This window comes from Aedes albopictus, chromosome 3 (genome assembly GCF_035046485.1).
Source record: "Aedes albopictus strain Foshan chromosome 3, AalbF5, whole genome shotgun sequence".
Lineage (NCBI taxonomy): Eukaryota > Metazoa > Arthropoda > Insecta > Diptera > Culicidae > Aedes > Aedes albopictus.
The window spans coordinates 318,556,508-318,583,149 of record NC_085138.1 but is presented as its reverse complement, the minus strand read 5'-3'; the positions used below and the strand labels follow the sequence as shown (position 1 = coordinate 318,583,149).

Here is a 26,642-nt window from a genome sequence, read left to right as displayed (position 1 = left end):
TGCAAATCATGTTACTTTTGCGCTCTGGGTCAGGCACCAGCTGTTTGTATCAATACAGTGTTGTTCCATAATGTTTACAGATACCAATTTAAAGTTTTGAATCAACCAATGAAAAATTGATAGTTTAAACTAAGTCTTTTCAAAAAAAAATTGAAAAGTGTCACAACCAATGTCCGCAACAGTCAAAAACGGAAACGGACCTCGGATTTTCCCAAATTTGCTCCTACCGTGATACATGCAAGCGTAAACTTTGATGCTGTTCCACGTTGTTAACGCGCATGGAGAACACAGTGAAAAATAAAGTTTTTTCTCCAATGAATTCAAGATGGCGGCTGAAATGAATATGGCCGGCGGATCAACTTTTTATAACTGTGAATAGTAGCTCTATCTTTCCTCTTTTCAACAACATTTCGTTTTGAAAAGGTTTTTGAAGAAACTTCGTGTTGTAACAGTTTAAGTGAGCCAGCAACTATCCAAAAGTATCCAATTGTTGAACACTGGCATAACCTAAACTGTTAGTGTTTTGTTTTTCAAATTACCTTGAATAATGCCATCAAACACTTAGTGGAATCGTGCTGGGAAGCATGGGTTCGATTCCTGCTACAGCTGTCAGGGTAAGTTTTCGCTTTCGGCTGTGCCATTGGGCTTTGTATGCTAGTCCGTTGTTAGGGTCGTGTTTCCTTCAAAGAAGCGGAATGGCTATGAAAGCATCTAACATGCACTGATTTTAATTTGCCCCTTAATCAGGGGCGTTTCAGGAGATTTCAGGGGCGTTCCAAGAGTTTTCACGGGGTTTCAGGGGCGTTACAGGATGCTACAGAGTGTTTCAGGGGGCTCCATGTTTCGCGTGTGTTCCAGGGGATCACAGGGAGTTTCAAGAGAGTTCCTGTGGTTTTCATTGTTTTTCATTGTTTTTTCAGATAGGTTCAGTGGGTTCCTGGGGTGTTCCAGAAGCGTTCCAGCGATTTTCAAGGGGTTTGATGGACGTTCCAGGAGTGTTCCAGGAAAGCCCCAGGTGCATTGTTGAGCAGTTGTCTCGAGCACGACTGCTTTTGGTTTAACGCCGTTTGAAGAATAGTTACATCTAATTGAATCACTAAGCCTCATGATAATTTCAAACTCTCGAGATTTAGCCTTTCGTAGGTAATCCGCGTAGGGACGCAGATTCGAGTTCTGAAACGGGTCTTGCGTTACCGGCATTCGAGACCACCTCATGATTTCAGGATCTCCTAGCACAAGTCTCGTATCATACACATTCCAATGTTTTTCTTTACTTATTACATGGATAATTTGTTACACCAATTGCAAACAATTTCATTAATTTTAAGTGCACTTTTAAATGTTTCCATGATTACGCTTTAAGATCACCGTTCAGCCATAGAGCAACTTTCTGTTTCACATATCAAAAATTAAAGAAAAAATCTTGAAACATATCATTGATCGACAATCTCTCCCCTCAGGAGACTGCTGCAAATCATGCCTGACCCGGATACCGTACGCTACGCTGATAGCGACGGTCATGTGCCTTATCGGGGTGGCCATCTTCTGCGGAACGATGTACCGCGGTACCTCACTGGCGATCATCATGCTCGACCAGGTCTTTCATCTGCGACTGTTGTGGTAAGTGAAGCCTGTCGACCAGGCGAAGAACATTTCGGTGAATTGAAATTTTTTTTCCTCAAATAGGATTGAAGCAGTTCAAATGATCTTTGTGGTGATCGGTGCCTCGATGGCAGCCCTCGGACTGATGATTCTGTTTGTCGGATTTCTGGCCACGGGTGCCACCCGGTACAAGGTCTACCGGGCGTGGGGTTCCCGCGTGGGTGGACGCATCTCGTGTGCGGTGTTTATGGGCATTACCTACGTGCTGAAGATCGTGTGGATCGTGATCTTGTGCTTTTTGAGCATTGTAACGTTCATGTTTACGGTCTTCTGGAACATGTGCGAGAATCCGAACGTGCAGTCGCACCGGAACTGCATCGATTTGACGCAATTTTGTAAGTATCTCCGAGAATTTCCTGGAATAGCTCCGTGTATTGAACATTTTTGTTATTGTAGATTTCATGTTCCCGGCGGGCGTCAAGCAGGAAGACATGAACATCTGCGAACAGAGCAAGGTGAAGGCCTTCTGCAAGGATGGCGTCGAGAAGTGCGAGATCATGTTCATCCTGGCCACGGTCAGCTGTCTACTGATCATTCTGAGCTTGGTGCACTACCTGATGTGCCTGGCGGCCAACTATGCGCACATCCGGGATCACGAGAAGTTCCAGGAGCTGCAGGAGATTCAGAATCTGACCGAGATGGAGTACACGGCGTCCTCCAAGGATCGGTTCTAGGATACGGCCCAGGAGATTTATATTGAGCACAGCACCTGATGATGGCCGTCGTCATTTGGCGGTGCTGTACGAGCAGCTTACGTTTAAGTTTACGTAATTATCCACGCGTAAAGTCTGGAGCGTTAGTTGATCTTATCTGTTTATTATTTTGCCGTCGTCGTTGGTAAGTCTTTATACTTTCTAGATTTAGGTTGTTTTCGGATCGCTTTTTTTCTAATGCAAAATTTTGCGACAATGAGTTAACGCTGTCCAACCTGCGTAAGTTTATCCGTCCGTGGCGTATGTACAATTGTAGCTTTCATTCATAAGTCATCGCAAACACATTCCAATTCTCTAGACTGGGCCTGCTCAATATAGGTACTCTTGGAACAACCATTAGAAGGTATAACAGTTAAAATGAAATACCCTAAAATACTACAGAACACAATCAGTAACAGTAACACAGCACAAACAACAGTAAACACAAAGGCTGACATTCGAATAGAAGAGAAGATAGACACGACACAAGGGTGACAATAAAACCGAATATTTGTTCATTACCACTCTCTTGTCTCCTGAATAACAGAACACAGCCTCAATAGGAGACTCACTAAAGACGCATTTCGCATCACCTCTTCCTTTATGATTGACAGTTCTCTTTCAGAATCCATTTAAACATCATTTGAAAGGTCTTGTCCTGCAAAAATCCTGTCGTTTTAGCAGATCCAAATACTTTCTTTCTTTGGAAGGGAAGTGAAATCGTTGGTCCCGAGATGGAGGGCAGGGTTGAAAGTCTTGTCGAGCAGTCGTGTCTTTGGCCACCCTCAGCAACACTACGCTCACACTGTATACCACAAGCGTGCTTTTTTCATGGTGCGTGTAATCAGTAGACGACACGACCGCTCCCGGGTTAACAAAGATAACTATAGGAATGATCCTTGCCAGACACGTTTCTGATAGAAGCTTTGTAGATATTTCTGTATCTCAAAGTCTTCTCGCTTTTATAAAAAAAAAAAAACACTTGGTTTATCTAGAATTAGAATCCAGGATCCATTTTCCAGAACAGTTCGGACGACCTAAAAATTCCAGAAGAAAAAGCTTAGTGATAAAGACACGAAGGGTCTTGCGGTCTTCGCAAACATTAATTGTATTCTGCAAGGGTACTGTCATCCTTGAGGTACCCGGGAAGAAGAAAATAACTAACGAAGATCAAATTTTGCCATTAGAAATGAATAGCTGAATGGCAAAATTTGTTATTGGTTTGTTGGGAATAAGAGCTAAAAGAACAAAAATAATAACTAACTCAATAATAACTAATTTAACCAATAACAAAATTCGATCTTCATCAATATTCTACTCAAAATAAAACAAATACTAAATAACTCATCAATAACAAAACAAGTTATGATTCCAAAATATGCCATTGGGATGTTATTTTACTTAGGATGCTCAGAAGAACTTATTTTGCTATGATTGCATATTTTGTTATTATTCAGTTATTTATTGTTATTCAATAATAACTCAGAAATAACTAATTTTGCAATGATAACATTTTTAGTTCTTAGCGAGTTATTTAATGTTATTCATAAATAAAACATAACAATGATAAGATGAGATATGATGACAAAATTTGTTATTATTTTTGTCCTTGGTTTGTTCTTTGCCTCTACCCGGATATTTTGGTGCAAAATTCGTCTCTTAACCATGCACAATTTCAATATTTTTCGATAATATGTTAGTAGAACTGAACTGAAAACATATCTTCTCTATACACAAATGACCACGAAACCCATAGCTACAGCCTCTGAAAATTGCCCGACCTCTCTGACACACCGTGTGATATCGTAGAAACCGCAGTATAGTAGCAGATAACGAACAAACGAACTAAGGATTCTATTTTTGTAGTTTGATCATCCGAGAAAAGAACTAACATAGAGAGCGTATTTTATGATATAGAAATCCATCACGTAGTAGCTTCTCACCTCCCTTGACCCAGAAATCGGCGAAATTGACGAGTATTTTACGAATTGGCGGAAACTGTTCAGTTGGGCGGTTCATGTTAGTACGTGAAATAGAGAATGGAAGTATGTAATGTTAGTTAGAGCAATCTTATTGGGCTCAAGATCGTAGAGCCGGTTTCCGAAAAACTTTTGTGTACGTAATTTTAGACATTTAACTGAATCGTAAATGTGAACAATCCATCAACAGCATACACAATCATAAAAGTCATTATCACTCATTACATTCTATAATCGCATTTATCGTTCGTAATCCATTTGTATTCGTCAATCTGACTCAAACGTATCATCACTACCCAACTAATCGACACAAATATCCAATCAGTATTCATTAGATAAATCATAATTCTTAATTTGTCATTCCTAATAACTCATTCATTATCGCGTATGAATCGTTCTTCGTTGAATTATTGTGTCACTGTTAGTCGTTAACTTTTTCTCATCGCTTTTCCTTACTTATTCTACCCTCAAAATCAAATGCCAAGCTTTTTGGACTTAGAAGTTCGCTTTCTTCCGCTGAATCCCTATCTATCGCTTCATCGCTACAATCTCATACATCGTATCGGTTTCATCGATGCATACTGTACTAAAAAAAAACCTTATTCACTAAACTTAACTAAGTTTCAAAACATTGAGAAAGTAATATATATATATAACTAAGAAAGGAAGCTAAGCACGCGTTGGAACGCAGCAATGGAAAACCGTTTGATATAGGATAGATTTTTGTCCATATTGTATTTGCGAGGCAAAACGTATTGCAACAAAATAAAACACTGAGTATCCCTTTAAGGATTTGGAGCCTTTTGGTTCCAGTGAAACGAAAACTCAAACGGGCTGTTATGTTTATGTTGTAGAATTGGAAGAAATTTCATATGCTCATTCACCATCATTCTCATAGTGGTTTTGCCGTTTTGTTTTAGAGATAAATAGCTATCGTTGAATCATCATATTTTGGTGTCTATTTATTTGGTCACGCATGTGTGAAGAATTAGCTTAAGTTAAAATTCACGAATAAAAAGAAATTAATTAAAAAAAATATATTTGGTGACGGTCGCCATGTAGTAGTTTCAAGTATCACGGTGCTCATGTTGTAATACATAGGAAATTACTATCCTGGGCGCTATCCTATTGCTTTTATTATGAGGTTTAATAGCCTCATGTTACGGTAAAGGATGGGTGACGTGTAATACAGGCCCCACGGAGGTCACCAGTCTCTTCCCAGTAACTCCTATCCCTACCTCCCCGTAGTATCGACCGGGTTGTGGGCAACTTTAGGGAAGATCGGGTAACCAACCCCGATGTATCCTTTTGTTGTAGACTGAAAGGGAAGGGAGGGTTGCTTTTGCAAGCCTTAATGTCTGCTCGGGGTTAGGAGCGGTTAATCGACGTCATCAGGCAAAAACTAAAAAAAATTAACTATGCAAGGATAATCTGCTCAACAGTCACCTGAGCAAGGAGGTCCACGTTGTGTGGGACCGTCTTCTAGAACCAGGGCCGGATCTAAAGGAGGGGGGCGGTCCCCCACGTAGTAATTCGTAGATTGCATACTGAAAGTTGTCATGTTATATGTATCTTTAATAGGTACTTCTATTCTAATTGATTATGGCGTCTTCTAGAACAAAAGTAGAAGCTCAACAACATTCCATGGCCGCTAAACCCTCAGTCTATCCGAAACCACCAAGAAAGTACATCGCACCCTCAATATAAACTGCAAGTTTTATTTTTGTGTTAAATGTTGTATTTTAATTTGTAAGTATTCCCCTAGTATTAATGCACATTTATAAGGCTCTGGCAGAATAGAGGCCCGTAATCCTATTTCGATTGCCAACATTCAGACCATTTTGGGCAGTGATTAAGTACTGGAGATGTAAACCTTTCCCTGGCACAGACTTCAAGTTATAGAACTCTAGTGATGAACCCCGAATCGGGATGCCCCCTTAGGATTTGAAATTCCTACACGGAACCAGAAACCAACCCAAATACAGTCAGGTTTTTTTTACGCGGTTTTTTTTTACGCGGTTTTCATTTACGAGGTTTTTTTTACGCGGATTTTTGAATTAACGCGGTTTTTTTTTACGCGGATTTTTGAATTAACGCGGTTTATTTTTACGCGGATTTTTGAATTAACGCGGTTTATTTTTACGCGGATTTTTGAATTAACGCGGTTTTCATTTACGTGGATTTTTAATTTTAAGCCGGAATTTTTCCAAGCATTATTATTGTAGAGTTTTTCTACATATTTCTGTAGTTTTGGTGTTTAACAGCATTAAAAAGGTAGAATATGATGCAGAGTAATTTTCTGGACATCCAAGGACATCCAAACTGTTCTTGAGTTTAGATCTTAAAATCTACGTCTGTAACGGTAACTTCTTGCATTATACAAAGCAACGACTTGTTATCTATTATATCCAGTAAGTCTTGCAGCGGTAGCTTCTTGCATTATGCAAAGCAACGATTTGTAATCTATTAAGCCCAGTAAGTCTTTTGAAAGTTCAATAGATAGTTTCAGATCAGTCGGGATATCCTAGGTCATCCAAACTATTCTGGAGTTTAGATCCTAAAGTCTACGGGTGTACCGGTAACTTCATTCATAATACAAAGCTACGACTTGTAACCTTTCATGACTTACTGAACATCTCAAAGTTTAATAGACAGCATCAGATCTGTTGAGATGTCTAAGGACATCAAACCGTTCTTGAGATTACATGAACTTTTTTCATTGTACAAATCTACGATTTGTAATCTATTATGTCCAGAGATTATTATTATATCTATTATTGTATCTATCTATCTATCAGATAATTATGTCTATTATGTCCATTTCTGGCTGTTCAATTGGCTGATTTGAAATATTTTAAAACTATTTTGGAATAATTATTGATTTAAACCCTGTCTAGGTATGTATAGTTACTATTTTTAGCTTGCGAAACTACTGTCATAGCCATAGACTTTAAAAACTGAGCACCAGAACACTTAGGATTACCTGGAATATCCCAAAATTTTCCAAGAATGCTTTGTGACCTTTAACTATCAACCCACGAGCAATCTCGCTGTTGTATTTTGTACAACACGTTGAAATAATCTCGCTTTTCGTGTTCAGCATTAGCGTGGTGCTGACGGTGGTGGGCAACCGCGCGAGTTACTGAAGGTTAAGTGAACATGATTTACTGCCTGTAGTTTGACACTTATGCGTCAACTGTGAGATGGAGTCTTAACAACGAACCGGTTTAACCCAGTGTTGCAAAACTTCATCTCATTCATTTGAACATTAACCTACAATTCTTTTTAAACATTTTTCTTCTACATATTCATGTTCAAAACCATTTCATTCAATCAGAGCACCTATCAAATGAGAAGCGAATCCTTATCAATTGAATACATTGTCATTCGAATGAGTAGCTGGGCACGATACACGAGAAAACCATGCAAAATTCCGCCAGACTGAAAAAATATCGAATGTCGGGTCAAAGTTGGGTCAATTTTTATCGAATGTTGAGCCACTGTTGGACCAACATCGACCAAGTATTGGGTCCATGTTGGGTTTGGTGGCCAAAATAAAAATAGGTGAATGATAGGTTGATGTCGGGTTTGACGTCATCAATGATGGTAAAAGCTTTAAGCCTTTAAACAATAGCTTGGCAGTTTGTGTAACTTGTAGAAATTTTGAGTGACAGGCAAAAATCTTAAAATGTTGTCTTAAAATAATTCGTTGAGTTCATTTTTTAATATAAAATCAAGAAGGAAATTATTGAGTTAAAAGTGGTTTTCATTTACGCGGATTTTTGAATTAACGCGGTTTTCATTTACGCGGATTTTTGAATTAACGCGGTTTTTTTTTACGCGGATTTTTGAATTAACGCGGTTTATTTTTACGCGGATTTTTGAATTAACGCGGTTTATTTTTACGCGGTTTTTTTTTACGCGGTATGTATCCCCCGCGTAAAAAAAAACCTGACTGTATAGGTTTTTTTTTTCACTCATATCGGCTCTTCCGTACGAGAACCCAAATTTGGCTATACCGCGGAAAAGCTCTGAGAGGGTAGTTTCCGTTTGATCCCGCCCGGCAGAAAATTGCAACCCATCGCAAAGTTCTTTCTACCTAGCGTTGACTTTCGAAGTACCCTAGTGGGTTGAAATAAACCCACTTTTGGGTAAACGGCAAAAAAAAAAACCAAATTTGGCTTCTCGCACGGACATTATCGGCTAGGTAGCTGCTTCTCCCTTTGTTTTTGACAACATTGTGAGCGGGAGAGCGAGGAAACAACCCACTGCTGGGTAAAAAATTCAAGCGGTTTATTTATTTTTGCGTTCTTTTAACGTATTTTTTAGGTAATCTGTTTTTTTTTTTCGTGTAGACAAAACTCAAGCTATGAAAGCAACTAATGCTGCCAGAGAAAATACGATTACAGGATTGACTGATGGACCAACAACATTAATAAAACCTCGTCATCCTGATATCGGAAATTGTTGCCCATTAGGGTAACAGGGCACAATTTATGGTATGTGTTGTATGTCCAAATGTGATGCCATAATTTATTACACATTTGTAAGGTTCCTGTTACGTCCTGGAGTTCGGGGTGGCCGGGAGACATAACAGTCTATTCAAACTCCCAGGCGTAGCGAATAACAGATTAAAACATAAACTTTATTTACTTTAAAATACTACATTACAAAGACGACACGTTACTACACGGAGGCTACAATTCTTCTATTCTAATCTCTGCGATTGTGCATCGACTGAGGCATAACGAAATGCTATCGGCGAGCACGCAGATCGGCGAGAGCATGAGAGACAATCCAGTGGTTCTCAACATCTCTCCCTCTAATTAATTTGGCGGTAAACCATTACAGCGGTCTTCTGGCGCAGGAAGAGCGATGATGGTGGACATTGTTACTAGCGTTGCCGGTGATCAGGTTGACGATGACTGATGTACGGGCGACCGGAGCTTCATCATAATTCCACCTTGGTATATCATCCACTCGAAGACGTCACTGTATACTATAGCACGTCCACGTGCTAAATCCAACCGATGCCCATATCGATCCACAAAATGCTGTACGAACATCGGATCCGATTTAACGCTGATCGGTGGGTGCTTATCGGAAACAATGTCTACTTTCCGAAGTGATCCGACATTGCACGACTTGAACACCTCTGCTGCACACTTTTTCTGCTGAGCGTGTTCGAAACCTTCTCTACTGCCGTCGGGTGATGCAGGTACGACAATAGAACTTTTTATTTCTTGCTTCTTCTGCTGTTGATCATCACAACGAAACATCGGCACGGAAACAATCAGCTGATCCACTCGTGGCTGCCGCGGTTGCTCTTCATTTATTTCCGCCGCCGTAGTGTCGACATCATTTGGATACGAAGCCTTGTGTTGTGCTCCCTCTTGTTGTGTGCTGACCGGGGAAGACTCGTATGTTGGCTGTGATACTCTAGTAGCCCAACATAGTGAAAACATCAACTGCATTTGTTGGTTGACTGTTTTCATTCGCTCCGCAAAAACCTGGTACTGGAGCTCCATCAGCCGATTCATACTGCTGTAGTATTTCTCGCTGGCCTCTCGCATCTGCCGAAACTGCTCATCGAGGTATTCTTCTCGATCGAGTGGAAACCGGCCTGACGACGATGGCGGCGGTGGTGCTTGCACCGCTGACTGCCCATCATATGCTAGCGAGTCAATGGGGCATTCATTGACTCCAGCTGGGGTTTGATGCGAGGGTTGTTTGATGTACTGGTGCTGCTGAGGATGCATTTCCACGGGCACTGATGGGAATGGAGCATTTCGGTTCCGGTAAACTGCTCCTTGAACCGGCGAGTGTTGCCACTGATCCACCTGACGCTGGTGCAGATCCTGTCCAGCCATTGAAGCCGAATGCTGGCGCTGTGCTTCATCACTCCGCCCGATGTCCATCGTGTCGCCGTCGCCCATCTTCTCCTCCGCGGAAAACTTAACGTGTCGCGGGTCCTCACTGCACGCACGGATTTCTCGTCGCCACTGTTACGTCCTGGAGTTCGGGGTGGCCGGGAGACATAACAGTCTATTCAAACACCCAGGCGTAGCGAATAACAGATTAAAACATAAACTTTATTTACTTTAAAATACTACATTACAAAGACGACACGTTACTACACGGAGGCTACAATTCTTCTATTCTAATCTCTGCGATTGTGCATCGACCGAGGCATAACGAAATGCTATCGGCGAGCACGCAGATCGGCGAGAGCATGAGAGACAATCCAGTGGTTCTCAACAGTTCCACTATAATATTTTTTTATTTTAATGTGCATTTGTAGTGCTTCATTATTTTTTCGTGGCGCCCAACGTCGGCACGGCTTTTGTAGGTGTCCATGTTATGGCGCCCAACCACGCGGGCATTGTAAATAGTGTACATATAGCAATAGTATTTGGTTGGGCTTGTGTTTAGATGTATACGATTTTTCGTCGCGATCGTGACAGAGTACGAAAATGGAAAGCTTTGCCTAATCTGCGCAGCTACGTTGTGAAGCAAGATTCCAGTTATTCTGTTTTGTGTTTATTTAGTTAATCCAAGATCGATAATCAAATAATGGATCGAATTGAAGTTTTTGTTTGAGTTTTGTACTAGTGCCGCCAAGATTGAAAATCCAATAATGGACTATTCTGTTCGATCTGGAATTGTAGCCGACGTACAGTTTTGTTGTGTGCCTGGTGTATTGCAATAGGTCTAGCCGAACCAACTTCGAAATCTTCTACCAGGACAGAAGAGTCTTTGTTGAAGTTGGATGTAAGTTTTATGTTAAAGATACCTTTTATATAAGTTTCTATACAATTTAAGTACAGTTTTATCCACAAAAATTTCTTTTCCGTTGGGTGTGGTTGTATTACAAGTTTTATTTTTGTGTTAAATGTTATATTTCGATTGTCAACATTTAGGAAATTTTGGGCAGCGATTAAGTACTGGAGATGTAAACCTCTCCCTGGTACAGACTTCAAGTTAAAGAACTCTAGTGATGAAACCCGAATCGGGATGCCCCCTTAGGATTTGAAATTCCTAGACAAAACTCAAGCTATGAAAGCAACTAATGCTGCGAACAAAAGGCAACCTGCCAGAGAAAATACGATTACAGGATTGACTGATGGACCAACAACATTAATGAAACCTCGTCATCCTGATATCGGAAATTGTTACCCATTAAAGTAACAGGGCACAATTTATGTTATGTGTTGTATGTCCAAATGTGATGTCCTAATTTATTACGCATTTGTCAGGTTCCACTACAATATGCTATATAGTTTAATATGCATTTGTAGAGCTTCATTATTTTTTCGTAATAACTCTTTCGCTTCGGCGGTCTCGTCTAGGTCCTTCAGAGTCGCCTCCGCTGTAAAAGCACTCACCTATACCCCTTCGCCAAGGACCGCTTCCGCCAGACTTTTGTAGGCGGCGCCCTTGCGTTCTTTGCCGCGCTTCAGCTCTAGGATCATCTCACCCGTACAAGTACAAGTACGTCTAGTACTGCGCACGTCGGATCCCAGATCCACGAGCTTGGTGTTGCTTCGCATCGCCTTCAAGGCGTTCGAGTACTTTAGACTGTTCGGTCTTGATGACGAGCGCGTTGCCTTCCTCGTGCTTGGCACCTACTCTTTTACGCCTTCTTGGTTTAGCGTTCCTGTTCCCCTCGACCTGCGGTTTTTCTTCTTCCCATTCCGCTCGACTTTCGTCCAAGGGAAGTCCTCCCATTGTACAGTGGCGGGCCTCCATACAAAGGTCGGACAAAACTTCAAATGTTAACCGAAATGGCTTAAATTCACAGGTTATGATGATTTCAGTGCCCTAAACCTATTTGTGATACGGAACTCATATAGATTTTACTATATTAGGGTGGTCCAAAATTTTAAAATCTGCTGATTACACAGCGCAACATTTTTTTGTCTCAAGAGCAAACTTATGTGTCTCCGAAGGATTTCGGGCCGCTGAATACGAATCCGGGCACAGATTTGCTCTAACACGTCACAATTTTGAGCTATACACCAATTTGTAAAGCAAAATATGCGATTTTGGGCTTTTTTGACTGCAAACCATTAAGCTTGGAAATATTATTTTTAAGCAATCAAAAGGTTAATTAATCAATTAACACTTAAATTAACGACTCATGCAAAATATTTCATTTCACCTAATCAAATTTGATAGATTTAAGCATTTTATGTTAGTATGAAAACTTGCATGCAACTTTTGGAGGATGACTTGTATGGGAAATATCGTACCTAACATAAATCGCTAAAATCTATCAAATTCGATATGGTAAAACGAAATATTTTGCATGAGTCGTTAATTTAGATGTTAATTGACCAATTAACCTTTTGATTGGTTAAAAATAATATTTCCAAGCTTAACGGTTTGCAGTCAAAAAAGCCCAAAATCGCATATTTTGCCCTACAAATTGGGGTATAGCTCAAAATTGTGACGTGTTAGAGCAAATCTGAGCCCGGATTCGGATTCAGCGGCCCGAAATCCTTCGGAGACACATAAGTTTGCTCTTGAGACAGGCAAAAAGTTAATTTTTGTTACGCTGTGTTATGGGAGGTATGTAAAAAGCTATCGATAATAAAGCTAATAAGATGCGTTTTTTGAACGTAGATTTTGATAATCCTTTTGATTTGAGGGTTCCTATATCATGTACTGACATTGAAATTACCTATAATTGTGTATTTTTTGCTGTTAGGGTGGTCCAAAATCTTTAAAACTACATAAATCATTAGAAAATTCGATTACCTTTGTTTTCTTTCAATGGATCAATTCAGATACAAACACCCAGGTAACCAATAAGCATTCGAATAAGCAGTACATTAGTCTTATATTTGCTTTTCATCTGCTTGCTGTCCTAGACAGCTTAGACGCCTTTAAGTAGCATACAAAATGCAGTTCAAAAATCTTTAGCTGTTATGTAGCATTTCAAATGCACAATATGTTTTGGTTTTCAAGCATCCCAAATGCCATTTTAAAGCCACAAAATTGCCAGAGAAGTTATGTGTTGCTGCTATGTTTGCTATGTTTGAACAATTCATTTCGTTCATACTATTTGTGTCTCATTGTTGCGTCAACGTAAACCATTATCGACGTCTGGTGAGGTTACTTTATGTAGTACAACAATTACTCATGCAAACCTAAACATGGCATAGGAAAAAGATGATTTTACATGATTCTGCATCCATTCCCAAATTGCTCGTTCAACATCGAACAAAAATCCGAAGCGAAGTAATGCCACCTGGTCAGGTATGAAACCCAATCACTAAATAACTTAAAATAGAAAAAAAAATTAGCGCACTTCACAGTTTCATTTTCAGCCTATCCTGTAGCGCGCAGCAGCTCCTTCCAACAAATGATCAATCGCAGGGTATTGAGATCGAGTCGCAGTCAGAGTAGAAATCAGCAAAAAAAAACACCAACCAGAAAATATGCCGCAAAGAATGAGAGTGTAGAATGACCGAACGAGTGGTAAGGCGGAAGTAAGAGGGGTGAATTTACTATTTTGGTTTGTCTCATATGAGGCGTTACAGTCTGGTGTTACTATTTTGACAGTTCTTTATGAAGTTCCTGAAGGTCTAGCATTTAAACAGCCGTATATTGGGCCAAAGCCTGCATTTAAGTAGCATCCCGAGCAGAAGAAAATAACAAGAGAATAACATATCATGGTATTTATCTTAAATACCTTGATATGCCCTTCATTAGGTGGTAATAAGAGGCAAAATAACAAAAACGAATACCAAAATTCTGTATAAATAACACCTAGAAAATAACAAGTCTTGTTATTTCAATAATGAATGCATACCTAAAATTTCAAGTGCTGTATTTGTTATCCCAAAGTTATTGAATAACAAACTAATAACATTTCTTGTTATTAAATGTTTTATTTGTTCGATGACTTCTTGTTCTTCGGCTGTTTCCACTGCTAATTAGCAGTTGGTTTAAACCAACAAATACTACATCAATACCAAACCCTGCTCAAATACCTCCAACTGTTATAGTGATGTTCTCATAACATTTCATAGAACAACGCAGCAATAACAATTTTAGATATTAGAGCACATGTTGCTCTTCGCATGGTATTTGTAAGGTATGCCCTTCTGCTCGGGATTAAAGGCGCATATACGGCTGAGTGGCATTAAATGACCAGCTGTAAAGGCGAATATAGTGCTGAGTTAATGCTAAATACAGTGCTTACTGGTTACCTGGGCAATGTTGACTGACAAGACGTGGTCTATTCTCAGAGACCCTCTATAGACCACGTGACGTTTTACGGTGGATACACGGAGGTGAATTAACATTCAAAATGGGGTCAGATAGTCTCATATAGTGAACTGCGTAAAATTTAAACTGCTTTTTTTAATCTCTTTTCAACGATTTCATATATGCTCGTCCGAGTTTAGTTTGTAATGTACATTGGTCTCTGTTATCACTTATCGAAGCAACCAAAATAACCTTATAATTATAAAGAATTTGCAATACATATTCGCAATATTGAAGGAAGTTGTTGATAAACGATCATTAGAGATCGGTAATCTTATTGATGAACAGTTGAGCTCCAGCAAATATTTTCAAAATCGATATCACTCTGTGTGTCGTTCAATTGAAATGTGTTCTAAGAAAACGCATGAATAACATACAATAAAACTTAAATTTTAGAAAACAAAAAAATGAGAAAAACAATCAGAGATTGCCTTGGTAATCGCGACGTTTACGTGGATGAATATTTCGCGTAGCGTTTTACGCCGTTTAGTGAATTCCTTTTATATTTTACTAGCTGTCCCGGCAAACGTCGTACTGCCTGCCTACTGTGTTTTTTGACATGCAGCTCCATAGGGACGTCCCCGGCGAAGTCATCTGTATGGGAGCCCCCCGTTCCAAAAACCGGAGAGGTCCCGCACCAAGCTAAGAACCTTCCCCGGCCCCATAAATACCCACATACAAAATTTCACACCGATCCGTCCAGTAGTTTCTGAATCCATAGCGGTCAGACAGACAGACCGACAGACAGACAGACAGACAGACAGACAGACAGAAATTCATTTTTATATATATAGATAGATGACTACTGCTTTAAACTGTAGCGATGTGCGTGTAGAAAAGAAGCACGCAGATGTCGAATGTGTGTCACTATATATTGAAACTACGATAGAAGTTCGTGAAGAGATGGCTTTCAACCCGTTTGAGCACTTCTTTTTTTTTTCCTCCCCTGTTGGGGAATTTAAGCCACTGCGTCCAATAAGTTGAACTTTTGTGGCATGTCCCGTTTTGATATTCGCATCTAGCCAGCTAATTACCATGTGTCAAGTAATCAGCTTCTGCCACGACGCGTCGTCTCCCAGTCAGGTGCAATGGAATTAATAAACCCCAAGACCTTCCCAGGTTCTGCAGACCAGATCTCACTGGGTTGCAAGCAACCACTATTTAGAAATCTTTGCCTGCGCATGTATAAAGCACCACAACTGCAAAGCAGATGTTCCGAGGTTTCACGTTCCGTATTACAGAAACGACAGATATCACTCTGAATCTGGCCAATATTTTTCAAGTGATACCTGCTCGGACAGTGTCCAGTTACTAGGCCAGTGTATGTACATAGAGCTCTCTTGTTGAGCTCTAAGAGCTTTTTGGTTTTATAAGCATTTGGTGTTATAAATCGTTTTGACTGATTGCAATTTTTGACGTCCATCCAATTGGATATCACCCTCTGCTCAGCCCAGCGTTTCAGGTCCATTTTGATTGTACAGTTTGATATACCACAGAATGGTTATGGGCCAGCAAACTGTAAATTGGAACCACTTTTAGCAAGCTCGTCTGCCATTTCATTTCCTTCAATGCCACAGTGACCTGGAACCCAGTATAAGTTTACTGAATTCCCTTGGCACAGCCTGCGCAGTGAAAGAATGCATTCCCAGACAAGCTTTGAAGTACATTTGTAAGCGCACAATGCTTTTAGTGCAGCTTGACTATCTGAGAAAATACAAATATTTGCATATCTGTATTTTCTCTCAAGGCAGATATTTGCGCATTTCAAAATAGCAAGAATCTTTGCTTGAAACACCGTAGGATAGTGTCCTATCGCCACTGAAATTTGTATTAAGAGGGCCGTAGATTCCTGCTCCCGTTTTTATTCCAACTTTTGAGCCATCTGTATAGAATTTGATTGATCCTTGACGAACAGTGGGACCTCCGACTTCCCAATCTGCACGAGTTGTTTCGTGCAACTTGTAAGGAACATCATGGTTCTCCACAAGTTTCATCCAGTCTTTAATCATTTTCATTACTGGCCTATTTTGGAAGTATTGTGAAATGCTCAGGTGACCTACAAGATCACCTGGCATAAACTTTTCAATTCGTTTAAGTCGCAGCAATTCCTTTTCTGCTTCTAATTGCACGTACTCGTGCAAAGGTAGCAGATTGAGAATCGCATCTAAAGCTTTTGATGGAGTGCTACGCATCGCTCCTGTAACAGCAATGGACGCAAGACGTTGGATTTTCGCAAGCTTTGATTGCGTGGTAGCCTCTTTTGTTTTTGGCCACTAAACAAACGAAGCATACGTCACTTTTGGGCGGATTATGGCAGTATAAATCCACATTATCATTTTTGGTTTCAAGCCCCACTTCCTGCCAATAGTTTTGGAGCATAACCAGAACGCACTTGTTGCCTTACCGATCACGGACTCAATTTGAGCATTCCAGTTCAGTTTGGCATCCAGAATCAAACCTAAGTATTTGACTCGATCACTAGGATGAATTTGTATCCCTCCAAGCCGAAAAGCTTTTAGGTTGATCTTCCTTCTCCTAGTGAAAGGGACAATTACGACTTTTGACGGGTTGATGCTAAGGCCCTCCTTAATACACCATGAATGTGTATAGTTTAGGGCCCTTTGCATTCTCTCCGAAACAGTTTCGTCATACTTTCCTCTCACTATTATGACTATATCGTCTGCAAAGCCCACAACTTCGAAACCTCTTTCCTTCAAGCTTCTTAGAAGATCGTCTACAACTAAGGACCACATTAGTGGTGAGAGGACTCCTCCTTGAGGGCAACCCTTTGTTGCCCTTAGGGGAGACTGGGGAGACTTGATCCCTTTTTCTTAATTTACCTGTAACTTTAAGAAAAAACACAAGACTAGATCAATTTTTCGTACAGAATAGAAGGTTAACATCTATTGCAAGTTTATACAAAACAGAAGGACTTTAAATTATTGTTAAAGTTTTCAAAACTGTGTTTTTATGGAGGCATGTCTTATGATGTATTTTTCAAAAATGGGTCAAAATTGATCCCCTTTTGAGCACATGATTAATTTAAAGGGAAAATAACTCCAGAAGCTTCCTATTCATTTTCTTTTTAAGTTTTCTTGCAATTTTGATGCATACGGTGTATTTGAAATTATAAGATTACCTTAAATTGTTAAGGATATGCCGTATCTTGAAAATGGGGAGACTTGATCCCCCTTTTCATGGTTTGTACTAAAATAATAATTATCTGACACGTTTTATCATTGAATATACTAGAATTCCAAGTAAATAGAGGCTTCCAAATTGAATTTTATTTTTCACATGTATAATGTGTGTGTAATCCTCGAGGGATCAAGTCTCCCCATGTCACTGTTGTATACACTAAGGTACATTAATTGAAATATTTACATAACAGCCTTATTTGAATAAATACGTTTGATTGTACTTTATTTATACTATGTGCCGTATAATTTTGACACGATTTGGTTCAATTTTCACAAAGTTATTGAGATTTTTCGGAATCGCCTAAAAGATTTCTGAAAGACTGAAAACAAACCATCAGCCATTAAAAAATAATGCAATACATAATTAAAATCAATTGTAGCCAAAACATTGTCGTCTGTCCAGATGTCGTTTTGGAAAAAATATACTGGAAGAAAACTGTTTTTGATTGCGAGAAAATATGGGGGGAACAAGTCTCCCCAGGGATCAAGTCTCCTCAGTCTCCCCTACTGTTATAGAAGAACTTCCCAGCTCAGAGGTGATTTCTCTTTTTGCAAGCACAGTATGAATCCAATGTATGATACATTGGTCGAAGTTTTTATTCTCCATGGCACGCTTCATAGATGAATAGGAGGCATTATCAAATGCTCCTTCTATATCTAAAAAGGCGCATAGAGCTATTTCTTTTGCTGAAAACGTTTTTTCCACCTTTGTTACTAGCGAGTGAAGTGCCGTAACCGTTGACTTACCAGATTGATAAGCAAACTGGAAGTCAGACAGGGGATGCTCTTTTATGTAAGAAGAATAGATAAAATCCTTCAAAACCTTTTCCATAGTCTTCAACAAAACTGAAGAAAGACTAATTGGTCTATATGCTTTCGGATGCGTTTTGTCTCGTTTCCCCATTTTCGGTATAACGATAACTTTTACAAGTCTCCATTTTGATGGAATGTAATTCAATCTTAAACTAGCCTTGAACATCTCAATTAGTGATGGAACCAACACCGCTTCTCCGTTTTGAATCAGTGCTAGAAATATACCATCAACTCCAGCAGATTTAAAAGGCTGAAAAGATCTTATCGCATTTTCCACTCTGGCCTTCGTGAAGATTTCATCTGCTAAATCTGAGGCTGTGTTTACTGTACTATTTGACTCCGTTGAGTTTATACTAGGACATCCATCACCTTCCAGAGATATAGTATCATTGGAATCCACACTTAGAACCGAACCTGGAAAATGGGTTTCCATCATTAAATCCAAAGTTTCACGAGGAGTTTTGATAAAAGCTCCATCGTCACGCTTCAGATTTCCCAATTCATTTGCATGATCTTTTGAAAGCGTTTTTTGTAGTCTAGCAACTACAGGAGTACTTTTTATGTTTTCACATGTCAGCACCCAAGATTTTCTTTTAGATTTTCGTATTTCGTTGTTGTACTCAGTCAGGGTTTTCCTATACTGAGTCCAATCTCCCGTTTGTTTCGCTCTGTTGAACATTTTACGAGAAAATTTTCTTAGGCGATCCAGTTTAAAGTTCCACCATGGCACGTCTCTAGTAGAAGACGATTTATGGTGGGACAACTGCTGTTAAAGGAAATGATGATACATTCATTTACTCTTTGAGAAAATGATTCCAACTTTTGGGTTGAATCGATAGTTTCCCCCATTGTAAATGAATGCGAATTCAACAATTCTACATATTGATCCCAGTTTGTCTTCCTGGGATTTCTAAATGCAGTTCTAGAATAATTTCCACCGCTCCAATTGAAGATTATGTGTTTATGATCAGATAGAGAAATCTCATCTGACACGTGCCAGTTTGTGATCTTGTCAAAGATTGCAGCGTTGCACAGTGTTAGATCCAAGACCTCTTGTCTGATTGCATTTAAGAAAGTAGGTTTATCACCATTATTACAAATGTCTATATTGTTCGAAGACAGATACTCTAATAGTGACTCACCTCGACTGTTAATATCCGTACTACCCCAAACCGTGTGATGCGCATTGGCATCACAGCCAATGATGAACGATTTGTTGTTTTCTTTACAGAATTGAACAAATGATGCGATCTCAGGAGGAGGTACCTCAGGAACATCACCAGGAAAGTAAGCTGAAGCCACAGCGATCTCAGTTTTACCCCTAGTGGTTGGTACCTCTACCATAACCGCAACAATGTCCCTTCTGATAAACTCTGTAATAGGATAACATTTTAACGTTTTACGTACTACGACAGCAGTTCTGGGAGAATCTTGTTGCTCATCATAAAATAGTTTACTATTTTGTGTCAGAACACCAAGAATCTTTCGTTTATTGGACCATGGCTCTTGAATAAGCGCCACTTCCAGTCCTTCTTTTTTAAACCTTCGACTCAACACAGCAGAAGCACCTTTTGCGTGATGAAGGTTTACCTGTACAAACTTGATTCCAGTCATGAAAATATACATTTACCCACTTTTGTTAAGCCTCGGAATTGAGACTTGAGAAAAGTAGCCGATTATCCCGGAGACAAATTAGGTCCACTTCGTCATTGCTCCGTTTAACACAGTAAGGGCAAAAATACTGTGGAGGGTGCCCTGGTACTCCACAGGCACCGTTAGCGGCTAGGTTTTTATTAGACCCCCCTAACCATTCATTCCTAGGCACGGTACGCTTAACACCAGCGACCCCTAAGCTTGTTTGGTGGACTTTTACCACCGGAACAGACGGTCCGTAGTGTTATTCTTAGCCAGTTGAAGGAACTGCTACCGACACTACACGGCAATCTAGGCTGATCGGGAATAGAAATTAATATTGATGATCAACTTCTTTCGAGCCGGAACAGCCGTGAAACGATTAAGATGAATCGAAAAAACGCCGTGTAACGATTAAGATGAATCGAAAAAACGATCCGTTTAAGAAAACTAATGAGCAACGGTTTGTAGTTATTGTTATATGTTTTTCACGATTCTTTTTTGCCTTTATTTTATTTTTAGGGATCAAAAAGTTACTTGTATTTGGTGGTCTTTAATAATGCGGGATATAGGTATCATCTATGTAAAAAAAGGCCTTATAATTCTTAGTCATTACTCCTCTTCTCGCAAATGCGCAAACAGTGACCTATATAGCCAAAAACTAGACAAAATTGTACGTTAGATTCGGGGTACGACGTCGTTTTCTGATGTTTCCTAAACATGTTCTGGATCTCTTTGCTACGAAGTTTTTCTCCGAAATTTTATAAAAGACAAAATTTTTGCATGTTGTAAAAACATAATAATTTTGTGATTGGATTGCAAACAAACCCTGAAATGGTATGATTATTCATACCCAAAAGCACCAATAATATTGTCACATTATCCAAATATTCTTAAGTTTTACAACGAGCTCATGAAAAAAGCTCATAAAATAAAGACAATAAACACTATGCTATAGCAAAGTACCACACAAAACCTCAACTTTGAAAAAATCTTCAAGACTCAATTTTTGACCAAATGACTCAAAATTTGGGATTTTCTTAGTTGAAGTATCTATATTGGGAGAAAAATATTAGAAAAATAAAAAATTGAAGTCGATTTTTGAGGTTTTGTCCGGTTTTCGGCCACTGTGCATTGGTTCACCTTACCCTGTGGTTGCTGAAGGCCCAACAACGGTCGCCACCCCCTGTTCCCTTCCATCCAGAACGGGTCAGCCTCTTCAGGCCCACTCTTAGCAGCTTTCCGGGACCCCTGGCTGGGGTCCGACTTGCGGGCATTACGACCTTCGGGGTTAGTATTTTCCTAGCCTTGCGGGCACCGCCAGATAGCTCCTCACCTAAAGGCTGCCTTACCTGTTTCTGCGAATGCTTTATCATGATCTAACCGTCTGGGTAGACTTCGCCGGTTCCGCCGCTGCTGCAGTCTCCACGAGTCTCTTACGAAGTCGCAACAGGGCCGTTTCCAGACCAAAGAAAACTGAAAACGCAGCAACTCGCGCGCACAGTCTGCTACGATCCCTGATTTGCTCACAGCAGAGATCCAAGCATGTAGTACCAATATTTGGGAAACGCGAAATTACTGTAAATGGAGATAACCTGATTAGAGGTGTGCGCCGCCGCGCCGCGCCGCGCCGATGAAAAATCGGCGTGAATCGGCGTGCGGCTCCCCAAGCCAACAAGAATCAAAAATACTATATTTATTAAACGGGGATAGGTAAAGGGGGGTTATACCCATGCACTGGTGGAAAAAGTTTATGGTAATGTTGTTTGAAGCCGATCCAGGAAGCATCGGCGTATCGGCGTGGCAAACGGCGGCGGCGGCGGCGTGAAAACCGCACGCCGATCGGCGTATCCCTTCTCAGAAAGGCTACTATCATCAAAACCAAAAAATGTCTGCAGCAACACATAGCCAGATGTCCATTTGTTGCAATCCAATCATTAGAAAGTAGTTTACTTTGTTCATAATTGTTTGAGAAGCCCCACGCCGATGCACGCCGATTTTACGCCGAATATTCGGCGCACACGTCTAAACCTGATTGATGTTGGCTGCAAACAAAATCATAGGATGCTACGTGATACCAAGATTCACAGTCACGGTCGCCATGTGATTCACATAGATTTACTGTATTACATCTAGATGTAGAAATCTTGTGTGTTGTCTGCCCAGTGCAAAAACACCTGAGATAGGCTACGACTAAATAATACGGTAATATTACCACATTTGCACTAAAAAGTGTCTTCAATTTTATTTGATTAAAATTTATTCAGTTAAAAAAATATATAATAAATTACTTCAGTACAGTTGAACTAGAAAATAGTGCAAGTTTCCTACTGTCCATAGAACGTGATTTCACTGTCGATAAAATCTCTGAGCTATCGTAATACCACCTACAAATACAATTAGTAGAGAGTTTGGCTTAAAACGAATTTTGTTGATTTGAACTTTAACAAAAGCATTGTTTCCGCTATCGAGGCTTCCTCCGCCTTCATCGCATAAACCTCGTCAATGGTGTCCGCGGCGAAGAGCCCTCGACAAAGTTGAACGGAATCGACGGCACCGGAGCGGTGTTTAGTTCGCGCAAGATCGCCGGCATTTGGCCGATTTTGTCCCGCAGGGTCGCCGGCAGCAGCGCATCGTCCTGGGTGGAGTAGTGCTGCAGTGGGCTTCCAATGGCGGGGGAAAACGTCACGCCACCGCCCTGCTCGATTGGGATCAGCGAAAGGGTGGCTCCGTCGAGGAACTGGACCTGGACGACGCCCTGCGACAGCTGGACGGCCGTTCCGATGCCCGGGATGGTGCACTTTTTCGTGGCCACGTTGGAAAAGTTGGGAGGTACGGGTTTGGAGGAGGGAATAGGGCGACGGCTTAGTGGATTGCCAGCCGAGGTGTGGGACCCGGTGGACATGGCAAACGATGGCATCTGATGGGGCGTGTGAGGGGTGTTGGGAGAGGAGATGTTAGAATAGATTTGGTTTTCTTTGGTTGAGGAAGAAGAGGAGCTGGACGATGGAGGAGGGGCGTGTGCAGGTCGTCGACCGATGATGAGCGGAAAGGTTTTCCCAGTTTGGATGGCAGAAAGGGCTCGCTCGATGTTCAGACAGTGTTCCATGGTTTGCTGAAAATGCTGATACTCTGCGTTCTGCGAGGAACTCAAATTAGCAGTGGTCCTTATGGTGATGCCGTTGGAATCCACTATTTTGACGCCGTCCTGGGGTGATTTCACAATTTTGGTTCCTAGCAAAGAGAAGCGAGATTAAAAAAACGGGTGGTACCGACAATATTGATCGAGTGGCAACTTACCACTATAGAAACTCGCTTCGTAATCTTCCAGCGTCTCCATCAGCTGGCACTTGGCCTTCTCGCTGTAGTACGTGATCTTGGGAGTCTTGGCCTTCACCATCTGCACAAACCGCGCCGCGTACTGATACTTTTTCCAGTGCTTCTCCGGCAGATTCTCGTAGCTGAAGATACTGTCGGCTCCGCCCGGAGGCACGTCAGGCGGTTCGTCCTCTATGGGGACACCTTTGCCCCCATCCGGATGGTACAGCACGAATCGCAAACCATCGGACGATATTCGACAAACGTCCACCACCCGGTCCTCTTTGTAGCGGGTTTTAAACTTGATGAACTCCAACACAACTTCCCCACTGGATCGGATGCTGAGAATGGCATTCTTGGTCTTGTGCCGATTGGGAAGCAACCGGGCTGTGTTGAGAGGTGGAACGTCTAGGCGCTTTCTGGGCGACTTAGCGGGGCTTCTACGTTTCGGTGTGGCACTGCGCGATGCATAGTCTTTGCCCTTAGGTTGACAGTGGTCAATGAAATCCTGCAAAAAGTAACATTCCGATGGAAACTCTCCTATTTCTTAAAGATAAGCTGCGGTAACTTACATAATCCCCGAGATTCAAAGGCGTTTCCCGTTCATCCCGCTTATGGTGAATGTAGTTTTCCTTTTCGCCGAACGACGAAGGCTCCCCACTACCCGGTATCTGATAAAGCATCGAGATAGAAGCCGATTTGGGCTTGGAATTTAGCAATGAAATAGCATGGTGTTGCTGCTGCTGGTGCCTTTGATGTTGTTCCTGCAGAAGCATTCCAGAGCTACCCTCGGATGCCGATCGCCCCACACTGGCAATGTCCGCTTTGTTGATGTTGTATTTTTCCATCAGTTCTAAACTGTTGAACTGTTGTAGAAGGGATATCTGGTTCAGGTGATGCTGGATAGCTCGAGAAGGCGGGGCCATCATTCGACGATCGTTGCTCACGCCGGAGAAGAAATCCGACGTTGGTTTGTTGTGCGAAGCGGATTTCGGTCGCTGTGGTGGCAGAATGCTCTCCTGGAAGTCATACTCGTGCTCGCTGATCGGTTGATATCGCAGAGGTATTTGATGGCCGATGGGTGCCGGTTGAAACCGATCATGGCCGTAGCCGGAAGGAATGTTTGAACGATTGGAGCTTCCGTTGCTGGACATTGTGACGACACCACTATCGCTGGAAGCAAGCGTACCTCCGGCCCGATAGCTGAAGCCGGTCGCCTTTTGCATAAAGGGATGCTGCAATACCTGATCCAGCTTGATTCGTTCTGCCGGATTCTTCTTCAGAAGTTGGTCAATCAAATCCCGCGCCTCCGCCGAAATGTACGATGGAATGGTGTAGTTGGACATCACGACCTTCGTCAGGGTGGACTTCACTCCTTCGGTATCGAAAGGAGGCTTCCCTACCAGGAAAGTGTACAACATACAGCCGAGACCCCAGACATCGGCCGGAAGACCATGCGACGCACGGGAAGCCACCTCCGGTGAGATGTAGTTTGGGGTCCCACAGAGTGTCATGTGTTTTTCATCCGGTCGTGTCAACTGCGTCGCCAGCCCAAAATCCGATATCTTGACGGTCATCTGCTTGGTGAGCAACAGATTGGCGAGGGACATATCCCTATGTAGGATGTGATGCGAGTGAAGATACAGCAGTCCATCTACCACCTGCTTCAGCACCGAGGCAGCTTCGTACTCGTTGAACGTCTTCTTTGTTTCCCGGAGATACCGCTGCAGTTCACCGTTCTCAGCTAGCTCCAGTACCAGATAGACGTAGTTGGCATCCTCGAAGAATGTGTACAACTCCAGGATTGACGGATGCTTCAGCTGGGAATGAATGCTCACCTCCTGTCGAACCCGGTTGGCCATTCCAGAAGATTGCATCAATTTTTTGTCGATCTAAAACAAAATCTAAATTAAGCAAAATTGTCTCACCCTTGAATGCTCTTCATCGTACGGTGATCGCCGAACCGGAACGAGCGCCAAGAACACCCTGAGCACTTACCATTTTGATCGCCACAAAGTTCCCGGTTCCAAGGCATTTTGCTCGGTACACACTGGCAAATCCCCCCTTGCCCAGTATTTCATACACTTCGTAATCCTAAAATTTTACAATAGTACCAATCAGATCACTATTTCGAGTCGGGTTCCTCCCGATCCGCGCAACGAAACATAAACAACCGCACTAACCTCAATCCGATCGCCGAAGTCCATCCTTGGGGATGGATCGTTACTCACTCAGCTCAATGTTTCCGACGGGGTTTTTTTCCGATATGTCCACATTGGTTCAATGATGCACCACTGAACCAAACTTTGCTGAGCACTTTTTCCAGGTGAGTTATATTAAAATTACACTTTATTTCACATCGAAAATACTGTTTCGGAAAGCCAACCGAGGCAGCAGAGTGAAGCGATTTTATTGATAAACAGAAAGCGTCGTTGGATTTGAATCGGAAAATGACATTTTTCTAATTGGAAACGGATAGGGTCACCAGCGTGTGAACGTCATAAACATTTTATTGACTTTAAATTAATGATGATGATTAACCTGGGCTTGTTAGGGGAATATCCGTAAGTAAAAAAATATCGCGTTAAGTCAGGCCCCTGGCATCAATGAAATTTATCGTAGCCAACATCTAACTGCCTTATACTCATATTTGTGCAAATTGAAACGAGCGTGTAATCAACAAACGCAGCTTTTGTTTGATGTTGTGAGCCACACACGAAATCACTTTCACAATGCGTGTTTGTTGGGCTGCTTTATTCAACTAATCGCATGCTCCTCTTACCGTACATGATTATTAAAGCGAGTTTGAAGTGTTTTGTGATCATAAGCGGTGGAAAAAATGATTCCAAAAACTGATCAACAAACCAAAATAAACGTTAAACAAAAAATTGTTGATGTTTTTTGCATTTGACAGTGGGCGCTATTGATTAGCGCCCAGGACATCCTGTCTACCATGATTCCAATGCATTGATATAGGCCGTGTCAGGGGCCTGCGTTAAGTACTGTTCCTTTGATTCTTATGTCGATTTCGTTTTTGTGGCGATGCTACACCGTTTCGTGTTACACTTTTC

At 41.3% G+C, this 26,642-nt stretch overlaps 2 protein-coding genes across 3 annotated transcripts in view; one reads left to right on the top strand and one right to left on the bottom strand.

Annotated features, from left to right (window-relative positions):
- The window catches only part of LOC109401167 (neuronal membrane glycoprotein M6-a), a 39,677-nt gene extending 34,514 nt beyond the window's left edge, over positions 1-5,163 (top strand). For both annotated transcript variants that reach the window (XM_019673648.4, XM_019673647.4), the window contains exons 2-4: positions 1,461-1,620; positions 1,687-1,997; positions 2,059-5,163. In XM_019673648.4, coding sequence (XP_019529193.1) covers positions 1,461-1,620; positions 1,687-1,997; positions 2,059-2,336 — 749 coding nt within the window. In that variant the 3' untranslated portion in view covers positions 2,337-5,163. The remainder of the gene's footprint in view (positions 1-1,460; positions 1,621-1,686; positions 1,998-2,058) is intronic.
- Positions 5,164-22,520: 17,357 nt separating this feature from the next.
- On the bottom strand, positions 22,521-26,115 carry LOC134291503 (serine/threonine-protein kinase PLK4). Its single transcript, XM_062859302.1, has 5 exons — positions 25,755-26,115; positions 25,570-25,665; positions 24,144-25,463; positions 23,554-24,079; positions 22,521-23,487 (listed from the first exon to the last, which is right to left on the bottom strand). Exons 1-5 carry the CDS (start codon positions 25,776-25,778, stop codon positions 22,739-22,741), a joined length of 2,715 nt encoding a protein of 904 aa, XP_062715286.1. The 5' UTR covers positions 25,779-26,115; the 3' UTR covers positions 22,521-22,738.
- Positions 26,116-26,642: the final 527 nt, after the last annotated feature.

Coding starts and splice junctions, on each gene's coding strand:
- LOC134291503 (XM_062859302.1), bottom strand. CDS start 25,778: ATGGACTTCGGCGATCGGATTGAG. Junction 24,080..24,143: donor CTTTGAATCTCGGGGATTAT/GTAAGTTACCGC, acceptor TACTTTTTGCAG/GATTTCATTGACCACTGTCA. Junction 23,488..23,553: donor CGAAGCGAGTTTCTATAGTG/GTAAGTTGCCAC, acceptor TCTCTTTGCTAG/GAACCAAAATTGTGAAATCA.